General features: G+C 41.0%; 1 protein-coding gene across 1 annotated transcript in view; it reads left to right on the top strand.

The window, feature by feature from the left end:
• The first annotated feature begins 285 nt into the window (after positions 1-285).
• vopp1b (VOPP1 WW domain binding protein b) overlaps positions 286-17,760 on the top strand; it is a 39,852-nt gene continuing 22,377 nt past the window's right edge. The window contains exon 1 of the mRNA XM_073488773.1: positions 286-364. Within this exon, the coding sequence (XP_073344874.1) occupies positions 314-364 (51 nt within the window). The 5' untranslated portion in view covers positions 286-313. The remainder of the gene's footprint in view (positions 365-17,760) is intronic.

The raw sequence follows: 17,760 nt of genomic DNA, 5'->3' as shown, positions 1-17,760 counted from the left end.
TAATAATGATAATAAATCTGTGTGTGTGTGTGTGTGTGCGCGCAGGGCGGAGGGGGGGCTGGGAAAGGGGCGTGGAATCAGCAACAACATCACAGGCTGATGCAGCGCCCCACCATGCCGTTAATCTCCGTCTGTGGACCGTCTGACTGTCACCCGGGCTGCCTTCATCCGTCCTGTCACCCGAAGGACTCCGTGTGGGACCGGCTGGATCTGATCTCTGGGTGTCTCCAGTAGCGGGATGAAACCGACATAGTGATCAAGGAGCATCTCCTCCTCGTCTTTCTTTTCTCCAGAAGCGGAGCTCGGCGGAGATATGAGGAATCCGGTGGCCGGTGTCGCCCTGACATTCTGGCTGTTTCTAGAGGTGAGCCGTTATTATCATGAGCGACGGCAGTATTAAAGCTTTGCTGGCTGACAGGGCGGTGCTGTCCGGTGAGGGTGTTCATCACGGACGGACAATAAGTGGTTTTGTTGGGGGCTTTTCGGTCTGCCTGCGATGTACCTCCGATACGTGCCGCTCGGTACTGTTTTGAGAGCGTTGTTCGCCAAATTCAATTTAAAACGAGCATAATTCAGTATTCCCTCGCTAAACGCTAAAATCACTCACATCATAGAGGACAAATGGGGATATTTGTAAGATGCATGGCATCCTCCGGTAACTTCGGCATGCAAGTGACCCACCAAGAAGCACTTAATATCAATAAAATCTTAACTTTAGATTGGTTGACGCTGTCCCCGGCCACCATCTCGCTTGTGCTTTAAAGGACACGAGACAGAGGTCCTTTAACGGCGAGTCCACAGTGAGTGTCCGCTCAGATGCTCTGTTAGTGGGCTAACCGAGCTACCTGAGATACCGCCATCCTTTGTCCTTGTTGCCAGACCCCCATAACTCACTCACTAGGTTACTGGGCCTGTAGGACACACACACACACACTAAAGGTACATGACAGACAGGAGGGTGAATACAGGAAATGCTGTTCATTGTTTCTTTGTCTCATTATGCTGTACTTCATCTTATGTGATTTTTAAAATTCATTTTATTGTATTGGTGCATCTACTCTCTCTGAAGCCAGTGCTGTGCCACCACAGTGTTCCCCTTGTCTTTACCTTACAACACATCACCTTATCATCTGAAAATGACTGATTTTCAGTCATGGGATTGACTGCCATTAGAGATCTCTGGATCATTCAGGGAGAATGAGAGGATGACAATGAGCTCTAATTTTATTTTAGAGGGCTTAAAAGTAGCACAATGTGGTCACGATCCCACTCTTCCTGCCAGTCCTGTACCGCCGACACTCATGTCTATTCATGTATTATTAACTCATCATTATTATTTTATTTCATTCAGCTGACTTAGTGAGCACATCCACTTTGAATGTGAGCAGGCAGCCTACAGGGAATCAAGCCCTTAGACCATGTAGTGCTGCTGCTGTGTTCTTTTTGATAAGTACGTTTGGATTGAGGCTGATGTGCAGCTTCATTTTTAACAGCTTTGACCAGCTACAGCTTATGTCATCTTATGTCTATCAAGGTGGGCTGAAACAGCAATTAGGCACTGGGACATGCACTGCAAAACTTCAAAATCCTACTAAGTATATTTGGCTAATTTCTATTCAAAGCTATCTCATTCAATTCTCAATATAAGACACAATCACCTTGAAAGGAGCATTTCAGTTAGACAATTGGGACTTGTCACTCGTTCAATTGGCGGATTTTAAATTTTTTTTTTTAAACTTATTTCAAGAAGAAGACACTAACCTGATGGTCCAGATTGTTTGTTTCACAAATCCAATCCAAAGAACAAAAGCTTCAGCCCACTGCGAAAAGCCTTCAGTGCTGTTATTTTAATGAAATACATTCTCCAGTTCTGATATAACTGATGCTGTTGCAGCAGCTATGCTGACCTCTTGAGACGCCACCATGCCCATAGCTGCCATTAGTTCCATAAAGAACGCTGAATGGTTTGACACCTGTGTGTGTAAGCAAGAAACTTCCTTGTTTTTTTTTTAAATTTTTTTCCAGTGTGATTCTACAATTTTAGCTTAAAATGTCTCACTTGAAGTTCAGGTTTAAATTCTCTGGAGTTTCAAGATTCTTTCCATTCAATTTTGTAAGTCGTGATTCATGTTTGTGTTTTTCAAGGGTAATCTGGGTGACCTCTTTAAATTTCACTGCAAGCTAAAGTGTACCAAGTCTTGTGGAAACACAGATTCGGATGTTTACTATGCACACACGGCAAAGCTAGATTGATACCATGAAAATGAGGTGTCCGGTGTGGGAGCTGCTGCTATTTAAAATTATCACATTTTCATGACCGAGCTTTCCAGTGGACTCAGATGATCTATGTGCCAAAACACTTGTTAAGGCGACTGGTGTAAGATTGTAAATGTGTGAGTGATGTCAGGGTCAATGACATGGGTTCTGGCCCCATGCAGCAGTTTGGTAGGTAAGAAGAGAGCTGGTGGATGCATGAACACACACAGACTCAAGGTGCCGTGTGCAGTTTTCTTGTAAACACACAAAAGCTGTATATAATCACCAAAACAGCAGTGTGTGTGTGTGTGTGTGTGTGTGTGTGTGTGTGTGTGTGTGTGTCCTTGAGCTCTAACAAAAGTGTCGAATACATTTTCTTCCCTATGAATCATTTGCAAAGCAGATTTTAAATATTTCAGATCCACCATTGTTTACATCCATGTTTACATCCACATGAAACAAAATGGGGACCCACTCACACAAAAACAGCTCCATAGGGCTACTAGGACTCAGAAACTCCACAGGGGACCTTTTAAATGCCTGTACCATCAGTGACATGAGTCAAAACATAATGACTTGCTATCTAGTGAAAGGGCAGCAGGTGCATATCATGTGATGCAAGCTACTTGGAGAGTAAACATTTCCATGCCGTGGCTGTCCATTGCTGGTTTGATCTTCTGTTGAATGGAAATGTAAGTGCTAGGATTTCAGTACAGAGCTGGATTTTTATAATACCTAAGGCTGTATTTTTCAATCCTGTTCATGGGGGTGGGGCCTGCCCTGCCGTTTTAGATGTTTCCCTGCTCCAACACACCTCCAATTTTTTAAAGCTAAAAGATATTTAATCTCCCAAGGACGCGTCATTAGCATTTATCATGTTTGAAAAACCATGATCACTATTGCCATGACAACTTCATGTGTAGTCAGTCTTTGAAACTAACTACACAAAAATAAATATTGGGTGATTGTAAAAATATTTTAAAAACTTGGAAAAATTATGAATGATGTTTACCATGATACACATCCTGGTGAGGGTCATGGAGCGGAAGGAGCTTCAGTGTAACGTTAACAACAGAGCCAGCTTGCATTGTAGTATGTTGATGTTGTATACTAACTGTTGTTCAATTTCTTTTGACTGCCCCTCAATGCTCCAACATTGCTCCAGCATGTTACATTACATGGAAAATGGCATTACTTACAGGTTATTATACAGCTTATCAACTTAAATGACAATGTATTAAAAGTTAAATTGTTTATAATTCCCTTAAAATTATATTATGTTTATAAAGTAAATATATTTAATCGATTGCTATGAGTTTTACAATGGTGGGACATGCAGATGCAGTGGCTGGTATGTTCCTCTTGGGAGCAGCTGAGTGGCGTGCAAAACCTAGTGGTAAAATTTGGTATTACCTGTCCAGTGTGGTCTTTGGCTTAAGCTGGGCTCCCACTACAGGACTTTAAAGACCTAACCGACTGTGAAATCAGGTTGCATCAGGCACATATGGAAAATCTTCACAGATGTTCTTCTCTTTAATCTCAAACCTGCAGACTCAGTTTTATTACCTACCAACAGTAGTATGCTAGCTAACATTAGCCTTGAGGGCTCGGGTTGTTTATCGTTCTTGGCAACACCGTCAGCTGCTCGGGGATATCGCTATCATTGGCTATTGTGAAAGTACTGACATAATGACAATCTTGGTCGTCCACATTTTGAATCGTAAATGTCAAACAGGTTTGATATTTATCAGGGAGACCCTGATGGGTCTGGAGCAGTGCAGGAGGTCATATTAACAGATAATCTGTGCTGACCTTCAGGACCAAGGAGGAGCAAATCGGTGTTAAATCGGCCCGATTTTAAAGTCAGCTGTGGTGTGAGCTAAATGGAAACATGGTAACAATACATAGGAGAAGATGCACAAGACACATTATGACTGTTACTGTTCAGCAGCTTCGCTCTTCAGTGTGATGCGAGAGAGAGAGAGAGAGAGAGAGAGAGAGAGATCCTCAGAGTGTGACTGCCTTCCAGAGGCCTTGCACTGTGCTTAGCAAAGCATCTTGCTGCATGGGACCTACTTTAGTGTTTTAATGGCTTCCTCTTGGCCCTATCCTACACTGCTCTAATGTACATATGGTTATAGGGACTAAGCATACAGCATGAATCAGTGCTGTTAAAACATCATAACAGCAGTATTAAAGAGCAGGTGTGTAGCTATGGGTTGTTTCTTAATTCTATGGAAATCAGTTTTAAGCATTACTCAAATGGTCCAAACACCATGCTAGAAGCAAAGTTGTACAATTTGCAGAAGATATCTAATCAAATATTTTTGATACCCAATACTGGGTCAGTGTAGTAAGTTTAAAACATGATACACTCGTGCCAAGCATAATCTCAAATCTGTTCCTTCTCTGTATGGCTGCAGTCCAATTAAATAATGTCCTTGCTGACATTATTTTTGCGTGTGTGTGCAGTATTTGGATTATAGGATAAAAGTGAGCTGTTCAAATTCAATTCAAAGCTTCAACTTGAATGCTGAGTGTACATTCTTTCCCATATTTCATAAAGACAATGAAATATCCACTGGACCAGTGGAGCTGCATGGGCAAATATTGTAGTATTGGCTATATGTATTGTGTCCTAAGGGGGCTGCTGTACCAGATGTAAACAGAATGGAGTTGAAGACAGTTGAAGCCCAACCTACCACAGTGTGTCCCCCCTGGTGCTGATATTACACCCAATTTAAAACTTATTTTTTGGCCTTTTCATAGATTTGTTCAATAGTGCAGGTGAAGAGTGACAGGAAACAAGGTGAGGAATTATGTTTTGGGTTGTCCATCCATACATATCTATGCCCCGTTTTTTGTAGGTGATATCTCAAGAACGCCTCAAGATAATTTCTCCAAATTTGGCACAAACGTCCAATTGGACTGTAGTACAAACTGATCAGAATTTGGTGCTCAAAGGCCACTTTGACTTAACAAAACAAGTTTTTTAGCCATTGCTCAATAATATATATGCTAATTATGACAATATTTTTAGACAAATGTCTCTAAGGATAAAATTATGAAATGATAGGTCATATTGTTCTACAAAACACTTTTCTGTCCATTATTCAACACCAAAACTCAACAGAAGGAGACTGAGACCATGTTTCACATATGGTCAGATACTGAAGAGGTGTACGCTATAAAACTCTTCTGATTGTAGAGATATTCTGTGCTGCTGGGTTCAACATGTTTGTGTGTAAAGCATCCACCTTTTACATTTTGTAGCTTCTTAGCGTCAGAATCAGCTTTATTGTCCAACATGTGAACACAAGCAAGGAATGTGACTGTTCCTGTTTCTCTCAATGAACTTACATATCTCATTACATACTCATTGGTTTTGATCTTCAGGTGACTGTTGTTGCTCCATGTGATGAAGCTCAGTCCTCTGTACATATATTGTATATATCTGAGCACAAAGCACAAGGGTGAGCTGCAATTTTCAGTAGTACTATTTCCTCCTGTTTTTGTTTAGTTTGGGGAGGTCGGTTCAGCAAAGGTCTTCGTGTTTCTTCCTTTTTCTGTTGAGGGTGAAGGTTAGTTCAGGTTTTGTTTGTTGTTTTGTCCTTCAGTTCACCCTGAAGCTAAGCTTCATTTGTAAATATCTTGCTGACTGTATGTTGTAAATACATTTTTACACCAAATTCCACTCTGTGTCTCATTTATGTTATGCTCCTGCACTCCTTGACTGGGACATAACAGTCTTATAGTGACGACAGCACTCTCTGACTGGAAATTACTCACGGGAATCATACATGTCAATACTAGGGATGCACCGATGCATCGGTTGAACATCGGTATCGGCCGATGTTCGCCTCGTTAACTGCCATCGGCCATCGGCAAATAAATATGACATTCACCGATGGCGGTGGCCGATGATTATATGTTGATTTACGCGTCGCGTGAATGCTGTGCTCAGGAGAAACCATTCTTTTGTCCTTTTTTCTTTTTTGGCGATGTAACTGCCGAGACGGAAGAGGGCGCTCGCATATGTTGATTTACGCATCCCGTGAATTACGTGCAAGCTGACCAGAAAAGGAAAAATGAAGCCGCCAAGAAAGCGCAAACAGCCACAGTAAGACTCAGACGTTAATTGACACGGCGTTTGAGAAAGCCAAACAGCTGCCTACAGACAGCGCCAAAGCTAAACAAATAACCAGCAAGGTGATGGAGTTCATCGCGTTAGATGACCAGCCTTTCTCTGTAGTGGAGGACGTGGGGTTTCGGAGTCTGATGAAGTTTATGGAGCCACGCTACACCCTGCCCAGCCGACGTCACTTTGCCGAGGTCTGTCTCCCCGAAATCCACAACATTGTGGCCACACACATTCATGAGCTACTGGCCCGTGACATCGCTGCAATCAGTTTTACCACCGATATATGGAGTTCAGATGTCAGCCCCGTGAGCATGCTTAGCCTCACGGCACAGTGGATCGACAAGGACTTCAACCTGATGAAGGCAGTGTTACACTCCCAGGAGTTCACAGGTACCCACTCAGCACCTGCCATCTCAGGGGCATTTGAGACAATGTTCCAGACGTGGAAAATCGACAAAACCAGAGTGCATGCTGTCGTAAGGGATAATGCTAGGAATGTGACGAAAGCTATGACGGATAGTGGTCTGGCTAGTTTTGGCTGCATGACACACACACTGCAACTGGCAGTCCATGATGGTGTTTTTAGCCAGCGCAGCATTACAGATGTTGCGACTATTTGCCGAAAAATAGTCGGCCACTTTAAACACTCGCCCCTCGCCTATTCGCGTCTTCAGGCTGTGCAGATCCAGTTGGGGATGAAACCAAAAAGGCTACAGCAAGATGTTTCCACTCGTTGGAACAGTACCTTTTACATGATGGAGAGCTTGTTGGAACAAAAGCGCGTACTTGCTACATATGCCGCAGACTACGACCTCCCCGCCACTCTCAGTGTGCACCAGTTTTGTTTCATAAATTTGTCTGATTGAATTTGTGCTCATTCAAATATAGTATGATGAAGAGCTGAAAGACTTTTAAAATAGTTCTGTAATGTTTCTGTGGTACAAAAGAGGGACTAAATAATAAAAAGAAAAAACATCGGCATCGGCCATCGGCCAAGTTGTTATTTTAAACATCGGTATCGGTATCGGCCCAGAATTTCACAATCGGTGCATCCCTAGTCAATACGGTGAGAATTTCCATTTCACCAAGAACTACACTTAATACCTTTTATTTAATTTCTTCAAGTCTTCACTGTAAAGGCTACAACCATAAGGCATTAATTATTTTTGTTTTGTTTTGTTTTTTTCATTCAAAGATGAAGGTTTAGCACAGGAATGTCACAAATATATATATGTCCTAGTTAGACAGTTTGCAGGAGTAACTGTTTCCTGTTTCAAAAGCCCTAAACCAAGCACCACCCAACTCCCAATATGTCACCCATCAGTGGGAGCTTTTATTGGTCTTGTGCAGCACAGAGCATTCTGGGTAATGTAGGTTTTCTACCTCTTGAACAAAAGGGCATTGCACAGCCCTTTATCTCTGGACATGTAGCACCACGTTCAAAAGTATTTGCGTCTAGCTCCTGCATAGACAATATTAAAATGCTGAATACAAACTAATTCACTTAGAATGATTAAGAGTGATTTATTAAGCTTGCTGTCTTCAGAATACAAGTTTGGACATAAGTGCAGAACATGGAACATGGAATGGTAGAGCAGTAAAAGGTGTTTCTATGTAGTGCAGGGTTAGATGATGGCAGTGGAGAGGGAAGTTCAGGGCAGCTGAGACAGATGGAAGAGTGAGGCTGGTGTGAGCAGGGTTGAGGGAAGGAAGCATGGCAGGCAGGGAATGGCTGGCTGGCACACTGATAAGCAGTGAATGGTGATGCTGAGACACAAGAGGAATGTAGGTTAGAGCTGGGGAAAAATCACAAGAAGGCAAAAACACAAGGAGAAAGGAGTGAGCCTGAGGCGTAGTCTATATGTAAACAGAGCTTTAGAAAAAAAAAATCTGTCCAGACGAGCATTTTAGCACTGTTTCAGAAATAATCTCCATCCATACTAACATACCTGAAACACATATCTCATGGCAATTCATATACACTGAGCATGCACGTGATGTTGTAAACAGGAAGCAGATTGTGTACTCTGGTTGGTTGCTTATCTACTGAAAATATTTTGAATGAGGCAGCAGCTGTTTTTGTCTCCCTTTTCCATCATTCCAACATGTATTATCAATGTCCGTTTGTGTCTTTCTGAATATAACACCAAACAATGTAACATCCATTCTGTCACTGTACAAACTCTAATACTCCAATATCATAACATGTACTCCAACTTCGCATTTGCTAATTATGCTACATTCACTGTTGAGTATCTTAATGCTGATCAGTTTTCCAAAAGCTCAGTTGTCACTGACCTGAAGCACTGTTGATGTGTGTACAGAAGACCAAAACACATAGAAAAAGCTTTGTTTTAAGATATACCTGTGTACACATGGACAGGGCCTGAAGTGTAGCTACTACTGCAGTGAGACAATAATCTGGCAGAGAGTGGAAGGAAAGCCGGGGTAGATGTACTGCAGGGTGATAAGTAGATGAGAGGCAGGTATGTAGACTGGGTGGAGTGATGAGTTGATTGCAGGAAGGTGTGCACACTGAGCTGAGCCAGGAGGGAGAGCCACGCCCATGCCATGACAGGGAGAGACAGAGGAGCACCCAGCAACAGCCAACTCACCAAATCAACGTTAATTAGGTACAGCTGAGTAAACACTAAAACTGGTAAAATCAGCATTCACGTACTTTGTACACTATGGCTCCACTCGCCTCACCATCCGGATGCGACAGCTGCCTCCGCCTGACCCAGAAAATCTCAGAGTTGGAAGGGAGCATATCCATCTTGTACCAAATCAAAGATGAAGACCTGATCCTCGACTCTCTGGTCACCGTGGGCCCCGCTGTCACAACCACAACTGCCAGTGAACTGGACTCAACTGTACCATGCCTGGATGCCGCCACTGCCCATTCGGCTGACCACTGGACCCAGCTTGGAGCTAAGCCCAAGCTACCGGTTAGCTCCATTCTTAGCAAAAAGGAGCCATAGGCTGTTGGTAAACATGGTAGGAATCTCATCTCACCATTCTGGACGAGCAGGATTTTCCTAGACTCACCAGCTGTCCCAACCCCCCCTCTTCAGAGTCGGATACCCCCTTGTCGCCACCTTCACCTGTGCCTGGGACATCTAGCTCTCTCAACTGCTGACGCTCTCGGCGAAGCTTCCCCTCCTCACGACTTGGCCGTGTGCAGTTCACCCGGGTCCAGCTCCACAGAGAGCCCCGCTGCTGGAAAAGTTGCCGCCCCCCTCCGCAGCAGGCCCCAGCTGCATCCATCTATTCCCAGACAGTGTGGTCAACACAGCACACTCTGGGGATGCCAAGCGCCCTTCGATTTCTTTCACCATCAACTGTAATTATCTGCGGCTCCATAATCAGGAATGTTCATTTATTTAACGTAGTTACACACCGTTTTCCTGGTGCCACAGCCCCTGACATCCAAAACAAGTTCCAGGACATGTTGCCATTACTCCCCTCCTCCATTAAAAGAGTAATTATCCACATAGGAATGAACAGTGCTCATCTGCTCCATTCGGAACTGACAAAGGCCGATTTTAATAATCTCTTTAATGTCCTCAGGCACTGTTATAAGTCCATCTTCATCTTGAGCCCGATCCCAACCGCTGGCCACAGTGCAGGTCATTTTAGCAGACTGCTTAGTCTTCACTCCTGGCTACAGTCAGCATGCAGAGCACAACATGGGGGATTCATTGACAATTTTAACCTCTTTTGGAATCGTGACTCCTTTAACAGAGACCTGTTCTGCACCTAAAAAAACTGGGCTTACATGCTGGTGACTAACATCCAGCATGCAGTGCAATCGCAGTCACATGATTGACTGTTTACACCTGGAAGGCCCTCATCTTCTTCGGTTCTTTCTCCTGTCAAACTTGAGACGAGCTCATTAGCGCCCCCCACGGCCCTTCTCTGCCCGCCCTCAACACTGAGCAGTCCCTCCCCTTTTCCTACGCTGAAATGCTAATGTTAACAATCATCTGTCAGAATCCTGTCTGCTGTATTTTAACTTACTGTTCACCAAAACAAAACTCTGTTTTTTTTAGCATAATTTTCTGAAATTGTTTCATCCATTGTCCTCAATCACAACAGGATTATCATTGTAGGGGACTTTAACATACATGTTGATGACCCATCGGATCACCTGGTCTCTGAATTCCTAAACATTACAGAATCTTTCAACTTGGTGCAACATGTCTCCGGATTTAATCATAGACCTAACTATAACCTCGCTTTCTCTGATTGATCTCGTCTCTGACCATAAATGTATTTTATTTGACTCCTGCATCCAGACAACTCTTCCTACTTTTAGGCGAACAGTTTGTTCCTGTATTTTAAATAATCAGTCTGCCTTACAGTTCTCTTCAGTTTTCTCTTAAGTTAACTTAACTTAAACAATACTCCAACCCTCCCTTCTGATATCAATGATTTAGTTAATGATTTCAATAATCAGTGTTCCTTAGCATTAGACGCCACTGCACCCTTCACCACCAGGTCGGTAACAGCTTTAAATACATCACCATGGGTAAATGATGCTATCTGTAGCTCAGCAGGAGAGCTGAGCACAGATGGAAAAAGTTTAAACTTAATGTTCATTTATTGCATATGAAAGAGCTCTTGACTATTGTCAATCATTAAATCAGGGATGCAAGAACAGCCTATTTCTCAGAATTGATCACCAATAATAAAAACAATCCCCAGGTTTTATTCAACACAATCAATCAACTTGTACAACCTGTATCTCCTGTTATCTCTGCCACATCTCCTGAAGAATGCGAACAGTTGCTATCAATCTTTGTCAATAAGATCAGCAGTATTAGATCCAACATTGTGCCCCCAAGCATCTCTCTTGACTCTGCCCCTATTACAATGCACAATCTCACAGAAACAATTTCTAAGCTGTGCTTGTCTTGATGTTTTACCCTCCAGGTTTTTTAAAATAAGTCTTATTGGTCATTGGTCCTAGTATCCTCTCAATTATCAACCTATCCATTACCTCTGGCTGTGTCCCAGACCACTTTAAGACAGCTTGTATTCAACCATTCTTGAGTGAAAATCCTGGAAAAAATGGTTGCTGACCAGCTTCCTCAAGTTGTTGAGGGAAATTTCAATCAGGTTTTTGACAAAAGCACTCAACAGAAACAGCTTTGTTAAGAGTTACTAACGACCTTCTTATACATTCTGATAAGGGAGAACATTCCATCTTGGTTCTTCTTGAAGTTAGTGCTGCATTTGACACAATTGATCACAAAACCCTCATCAATTGATTTACTTCTTATGTAGGCATCTAGAATGCTAGAATGGCTTATTTCATATCTGTCAAATAGAAGGTTTTTTGTTTCTATGGGCAATTTTGTGTCATAATCTGCTCCACTGTCATATGGGGAGCCTCGGGGATCCATCTTCGGTCCCATCCTGTTTTCTCTGTTTATGCTTCCCCTGGGCCAGATTATATCTCAATTTGGATGTTTATCCTATCATTGTTATGCAGATGACACACAGTTCATTCACACACAGTATATATATATATATATATTTATATATATATATATATATATATATATATATGTATATATATATATAGATAGATATATATATATATATATATATAGATAGATAGATAGATAGATAGATAGATAGATAGATAGATAGATAATGATTACTCTAACTTAAACAATCACCAAAACAGCCATAAAGAATTGGATGTTGATGATTCCTTCAACTAAACTCTGACAAAATCGAGATTCTTATCATCAGTCCCTACTCAAATAATATCCGTCAGCATATTGGTCCATATGCCCCCTCGGTCAAACCATAATCCAGAAATCTTGCCGTCATATTTGATCCTCTCCTTTAATTCAACCATCACATCAATAGACTGGTTCAATCCTATTTCTTTCAATTAAGAAACATTTCTAAAATCAGATCAGTACTATCCACTTAAGACTTAGAACGTGTTATTCACACATTTACCTTCTCTAGTTTAAATTTTTGTAAATCACTTTTTACCTGTCTTAATCAAACTGCCCTATTCGACTTCAGCTTGTAAAAAATGCAGCAGCAAGGCTGGAACTAGAACTGGTCGACAATCCCATATCACACCGATCTAAGCCTCTCTGCCCTGGTTGCCAGTTAAGTTTAGAATTAATTTCAAGATTCTTTTGATTGCTTACAAGGCACTAAACGGCCTAACCCCTGCTTACATCTCTGAACTTCTGACCCCATATATCACTGACCGGCCTCTCAGGTCATCCAATCAGAACCTCTTAGTAATTCCACGTGCCAATCTCAAAACCAAAGGTGACTGCTCTTTTGCGGTCATGGCACCCAGAGTCTGGAACAGTCTTCCCCCTCCCATCAGATCAGCTGAGTCTGTAGACTGTTTTAAAAATATGTTAAAAACAAACTTTTATAGGCTGGCCTTCCCATGATCGTTAGGCTTCATCTGTGGGAGTTTGAATCTCTAGTGGTGTTGATATGTTTTGTACTGCATGACTCTATGCTTTGTATTGTATGACTCTGTGCTTAGTATCTCCTTTGTGATTTGATTTTAATCTGTATTATTGTTGATGTAAAGCACTTTGTAACTTGTGTTTAGAAAAGCTATATAAATTAAGTTTTACTTACTTACTTACTGCATCTGCTCTTCAGGTATACAATGCTCTTACTGGCCATATCAGTACGATTTAATTTATCTTCTTCATGTGCCCAGGACTTAATCTTAATCGCATGAAACAGTATTTACAGTTGACAGTTACATTACACTGTATGCACTCAAGAGACTTGAAACCTGCGTGCATTCAGGAGATGAAGAGTATCTGTATTATCAGCGTAACATTACAGAGCTCTGTTGTCAGAAACTCCAAACCTGAGGACACACCCTAAATGACAACTTTTTTTTTCAAATTAAACTGTTATACAATATTTTATTTTTATGAAAGGTTACTGCAGGGCTGTAGCCTAGCCTAAATGCTGAGGTCATGAGCTTAACTTTTTCCCAGTGCAACCCCATCCCCCGCTAAAACATTTTAGGTACACAGAAAAGCCTGTGAAACTTTCTATACATTTTTCTTTCTCTTTGTATTCATTCATTTGACTGCTCTGGTAGGTAAGGGCCATGGCTCTGGTGCTAGAGGAGAAATACTCAATTCTGGTTAGTTTAATCTTTTTTGCATAACAACAGTAAAAAAAGTATTTCAAGGATTATATAAATTCTATGAATGTATACTGATATTTAGTGAAAATCAGAATCAGGACCCCCTGCTCCTTTGCATCTATAGCAGAAGTTTTTAAAATGAGGCCAAGATACCACATGAATTGAAAGGGACAGGTGCATGCTAACGTTCTAAAAATAACAAGAAGTTATTTATTGTAGTTTGACCCACTCATTTGGCCCGCTCATCAACTCAGTCAGCAGTTTCAGTAGCAGCAGTGGCTGTGACACACAGCTCATGGATGGGATTAAATTTGGCAGTAAGTAAGTAATACTTTAAAACCTTTTGTGCCCAATCATCAAAAAATATGCTTCTTATAATCCAGAACTCATCTGACAATCTTTTCTTCACTGTCAAAATACCTGACCTGTTTAGGCCACCATATCCCTCCTTGTGCTAGAGCAGGCTTGTTGTGTCCAGTAAATAAACAGTTCATTTCCAGGCTTGCAAGGATGTCGTTTCTGTGCCTATAATTAGAATATGATTACATTATCTTGTGCCTGTATGATTAACATTTTTTTCTCTGCGGTTTGTCTGCTCTCTGTAATGGCTTTGAAATCGAATAACAACAAATAGCTCACATCATGATATTTTAATATATGACATGCTTTTGTTTTCTTCAAACCCTGTTTAAGAACAGAAGTGACATAGTAAAGAAAAAAACAAAATGCTCCTGAAGCCTCATGACTTGAAATTCAAAATATTAATTGCTCTGTGTTTCGCATGCAGTATCTTCTGTAAATTAGAGTTTTCAGTTTTTAGTGTTCTAAATGTTTGTTTGTCATTTTAAAACACCAGGGTTGTACAACGAAATGCAAGTTGCAGTCCCTTTATGCTACACAAGAAAAAAAACAAACTATTTTTTATGGAGTGTTGAGGATGAGTTCAGGAGTCTCACAGCTGGGGGATGATGGTAGCAGATACTCTGTATCTGTTGTCAGATGGCAGCAGGGTGAACAGGGTGACAGCAGGGTGACTGTGGCTGGGTGGCTGTTGTCTTCTAGTATCTTTGGGCTCTGTGCAGACATCTCACTTCACCGACATCTGTATGATATCTGGTACCATCTACAGACCGGTGTCTGTAAATCTGTGAGTTTGTGATGTTTCCAGTCAAGATGATTTTTATTGCTGTTGAAGAGAACTTGGCACAGGAATTTAACCCTCTTAAGTTTACTTTATGGTCAGTTTGTTTATTCAGTCATAGATAACGATCTTTCTCTTCTGATTAAAATTTCTTCCCCACTACAAAGCACTAAATAACTCTACATAACTACATAGTGCACCTTTAATATACTGTAGTACTTATATAAACTTTATATTAATATAAATTACAGGCTAATGAAAGAAACTCTCAATAAGGGAATACAGAGATACAGATGCTAGTGGAGTGGCAGCTTAACTGGAAGATGATGACAGGGCTTAGACTCACTATAGACTAAGCTGTCAGCTGATTTAGGAAGTATCGTCTAGTTACACTGCCATTACTGTGGTGGCAGACCCAAACTTTCACAGTCAGTGGAAACAGAGACGTTTGGGTTGATCCCACATGGCAGTCCCCCCCTCCGGCAGATCAGAGTTGTTTGTATAAATGTGTGAAACACTAGTGAGAAAGTGGTTGTGACAAAGGCTCTGGGGAAAATAACAGTAACATACCACTTTAGTCCGACCAGTGTAGATGTGAAGGTCCAGTCAAGTAAATGAACCTGACTGGCATTACTCCTGATGATTACAAAATCAACAAACTTTTGATTAAGGATTGGTTGTATTGTAATCAGATGCATCATTTACTACATATCTGAATCTGATGAAAATATTCTCTCAGCATTGACCCTGTATATATCTTGAATATGTCATATTAAATATAAAATAAATAACTTTGAAAAAATTGTGGGTGCTGTCAGCTTATATCTACATGTTTTGGTGTGTAAATGATTCATACTTACCAAAAGTTTTGGGATCGGTCCAGTAGACCACCTCAGCTGACAGCTGCAACACGGCTGCAATTGCTGCAACGTAATCCTTTGGGGCAACTCCGACCAACAGTGACGTCCACTTAAAGTGAATTTTAAAAACATTTTGGCTACTGACAGACAAGTGTCTGACAAAGTTACTGAAATAATTCATACAAAATCATAAGGTTGTAAACTTTTTAGACATTTTAGCACTTTGTGCAGGATTGCTAGCCATTTTCCACTCTGCAGTATTTATTTCAGACTGTAACTGGGCTCAGCCTATAGTAATGAAAGTGTTCTCATGAAATTGTATTTCAACCATTTTCACGTAGAAATATAAGCAAATTTACATTTTACATTCAGTAGATTAGTAATTTGGCCAATATTAGGTACTAAAACCTGCTTGTCTTACAGTACTCTTAGACAGTAACAACTGCCTGCTAATTCATGACCAGTAGATTATAATTGTTGCACATGAAATAAGAGACTTCCTCTGGCTGATATTCCTCCTCACTGTTTTCTCCACCTGAGGCCAAACACACACTGAGAATGAAACAATGCTTGTTCGCCTGTTTCTGCTTGCTAATGGCAGAGGCATCTATGTGGTCAGCAGTGATCGATGAGACAGGAAGGAGAGACGGATGCATGAGAGGAAAGGATGAAAGGAGTGAGGTATAGACGAGCGGGAGAGATGAAACAGAATGTTACAGTCAAGCAATGAGGAGATTTTCAAGAGTTGAAGGACACATATTAAAGCTTTAGGGGATTACAGGCTGATATTGATGCATGTGTCAATATTCAAAATCTCCTTTTGAGCATTTTCATGCCAAGATAATGATAATTCCAAGTGGGCTATTACAAAATTGAAAGGATTACAGTTCATTGCTGGCATGTTGGACCCGCAGTCAGATCATATATTAGACTAAAGTACCTTGAATTCAGTCTAAGAAGCAAGCATTCAATGCTTTGTGTGATCAAAATGTCCGGTCACAAAAATTTTGTTTGACATTACAAGCTAGAAAAATTTAAATGAGTCAGAAGGCCCCTGCATGGGAGCCAAGGTGTGTTCATTGACCATCTATCTATCTATCTATCTATCTATCTATCTATCTATCTATCTATCTATCTATCTATCTATCTATCTATCTATCTATCTATCTATCTATCTATCCATCTATCTATCGCATCCTGCAACTTCAAAGGCAAAACACATCCTGATCACCGCACACACTCCAGCTTCTAAAGCTTTAATGTTCAGTGAAGAACCTTTTGAACTATTCATCCCCCCGTATGTCCTCTAGCCAAAACCCATCTGAGCCGCTTTTAAAGCAGGAAAACACATTCTCTGGTTGCGTAACGGTCATTTTTGTCCTGTGGGAGCACAGAGGGACATTTTCTTCCGCTGTCAGCGCTTTCACTGAGCTCTAATTAGAGAAAGACAATGAACAGAGCTGGATGGTGACCATTGCTGGCAGAGTAGTGGGGAAAGGATAACAATTAGGTCCAAACTAGTGTAGATTGATAGCAACAAAGTGTAATATTGTAAAATTAAAGCTTGTTATTGTAGCAATAGTTTGTGTTTCAATAGCAGAAATATCATGTTTATATTATATGAACATTGTAGTTATGTCCTGTTTCTTTGCATGTACTGCACATGGTATGTTAATAAAAAGGTCCTCATTTATCTTGCCTACACACATCTATCCCGCCAGAGGTGACATGACTGAGTGATAAGAAGGCTAATATTGATTAGATGAAATGAGAGGCCAAAAGCTTTTAAATTCTGAGGAGGATTGAGAGGGATGATCAAGGCTGAATGTTCTTATCAGAGCCTGAGCTGTTCATAGGATCAGCTTCAGTAGCACTGAGGCCAGCAACAACATTTGAGTGCAGCCAAAATAGTGGGCATAGTGATGCAGAGAGGTAGGCACATAAATGGAAAGCCCTTGAAGTTAATGGCACATCCTCTCATAAGCCTTAGTACTTGTGCTTTTTAATTGCTGTGGCTGATTTTTAACAAAACGTTCATGGTCTCAAGAAGACGAATCTTGGTGACATTGGCGACCCTTTGATATTTCTCCAGCACCACCATCAGGTCAAAATGTCCAAAACTATCTACCCCACCAGTATCAAAAACTAGATGCTGAATTGCGTTAAAGGCCTAAATACTTAACTTTCACAAGAAATATTT

This window comes from Pagrus major, chromosome 19, assembly GCF_040436345.1.
Source record: "Pagrus major chromosome 19, Pma_NU_1.0".
Taxonomy (NCBI): domain Eukaryota; kingdom Metazoa; phylum Chordata; class Actinopteri; order Spariformes; family Sparidae; genus Pagrus; species Pagrus major.
This window is presented reverse-complemented; position numbering and strand designations above follow the sequence as displayed.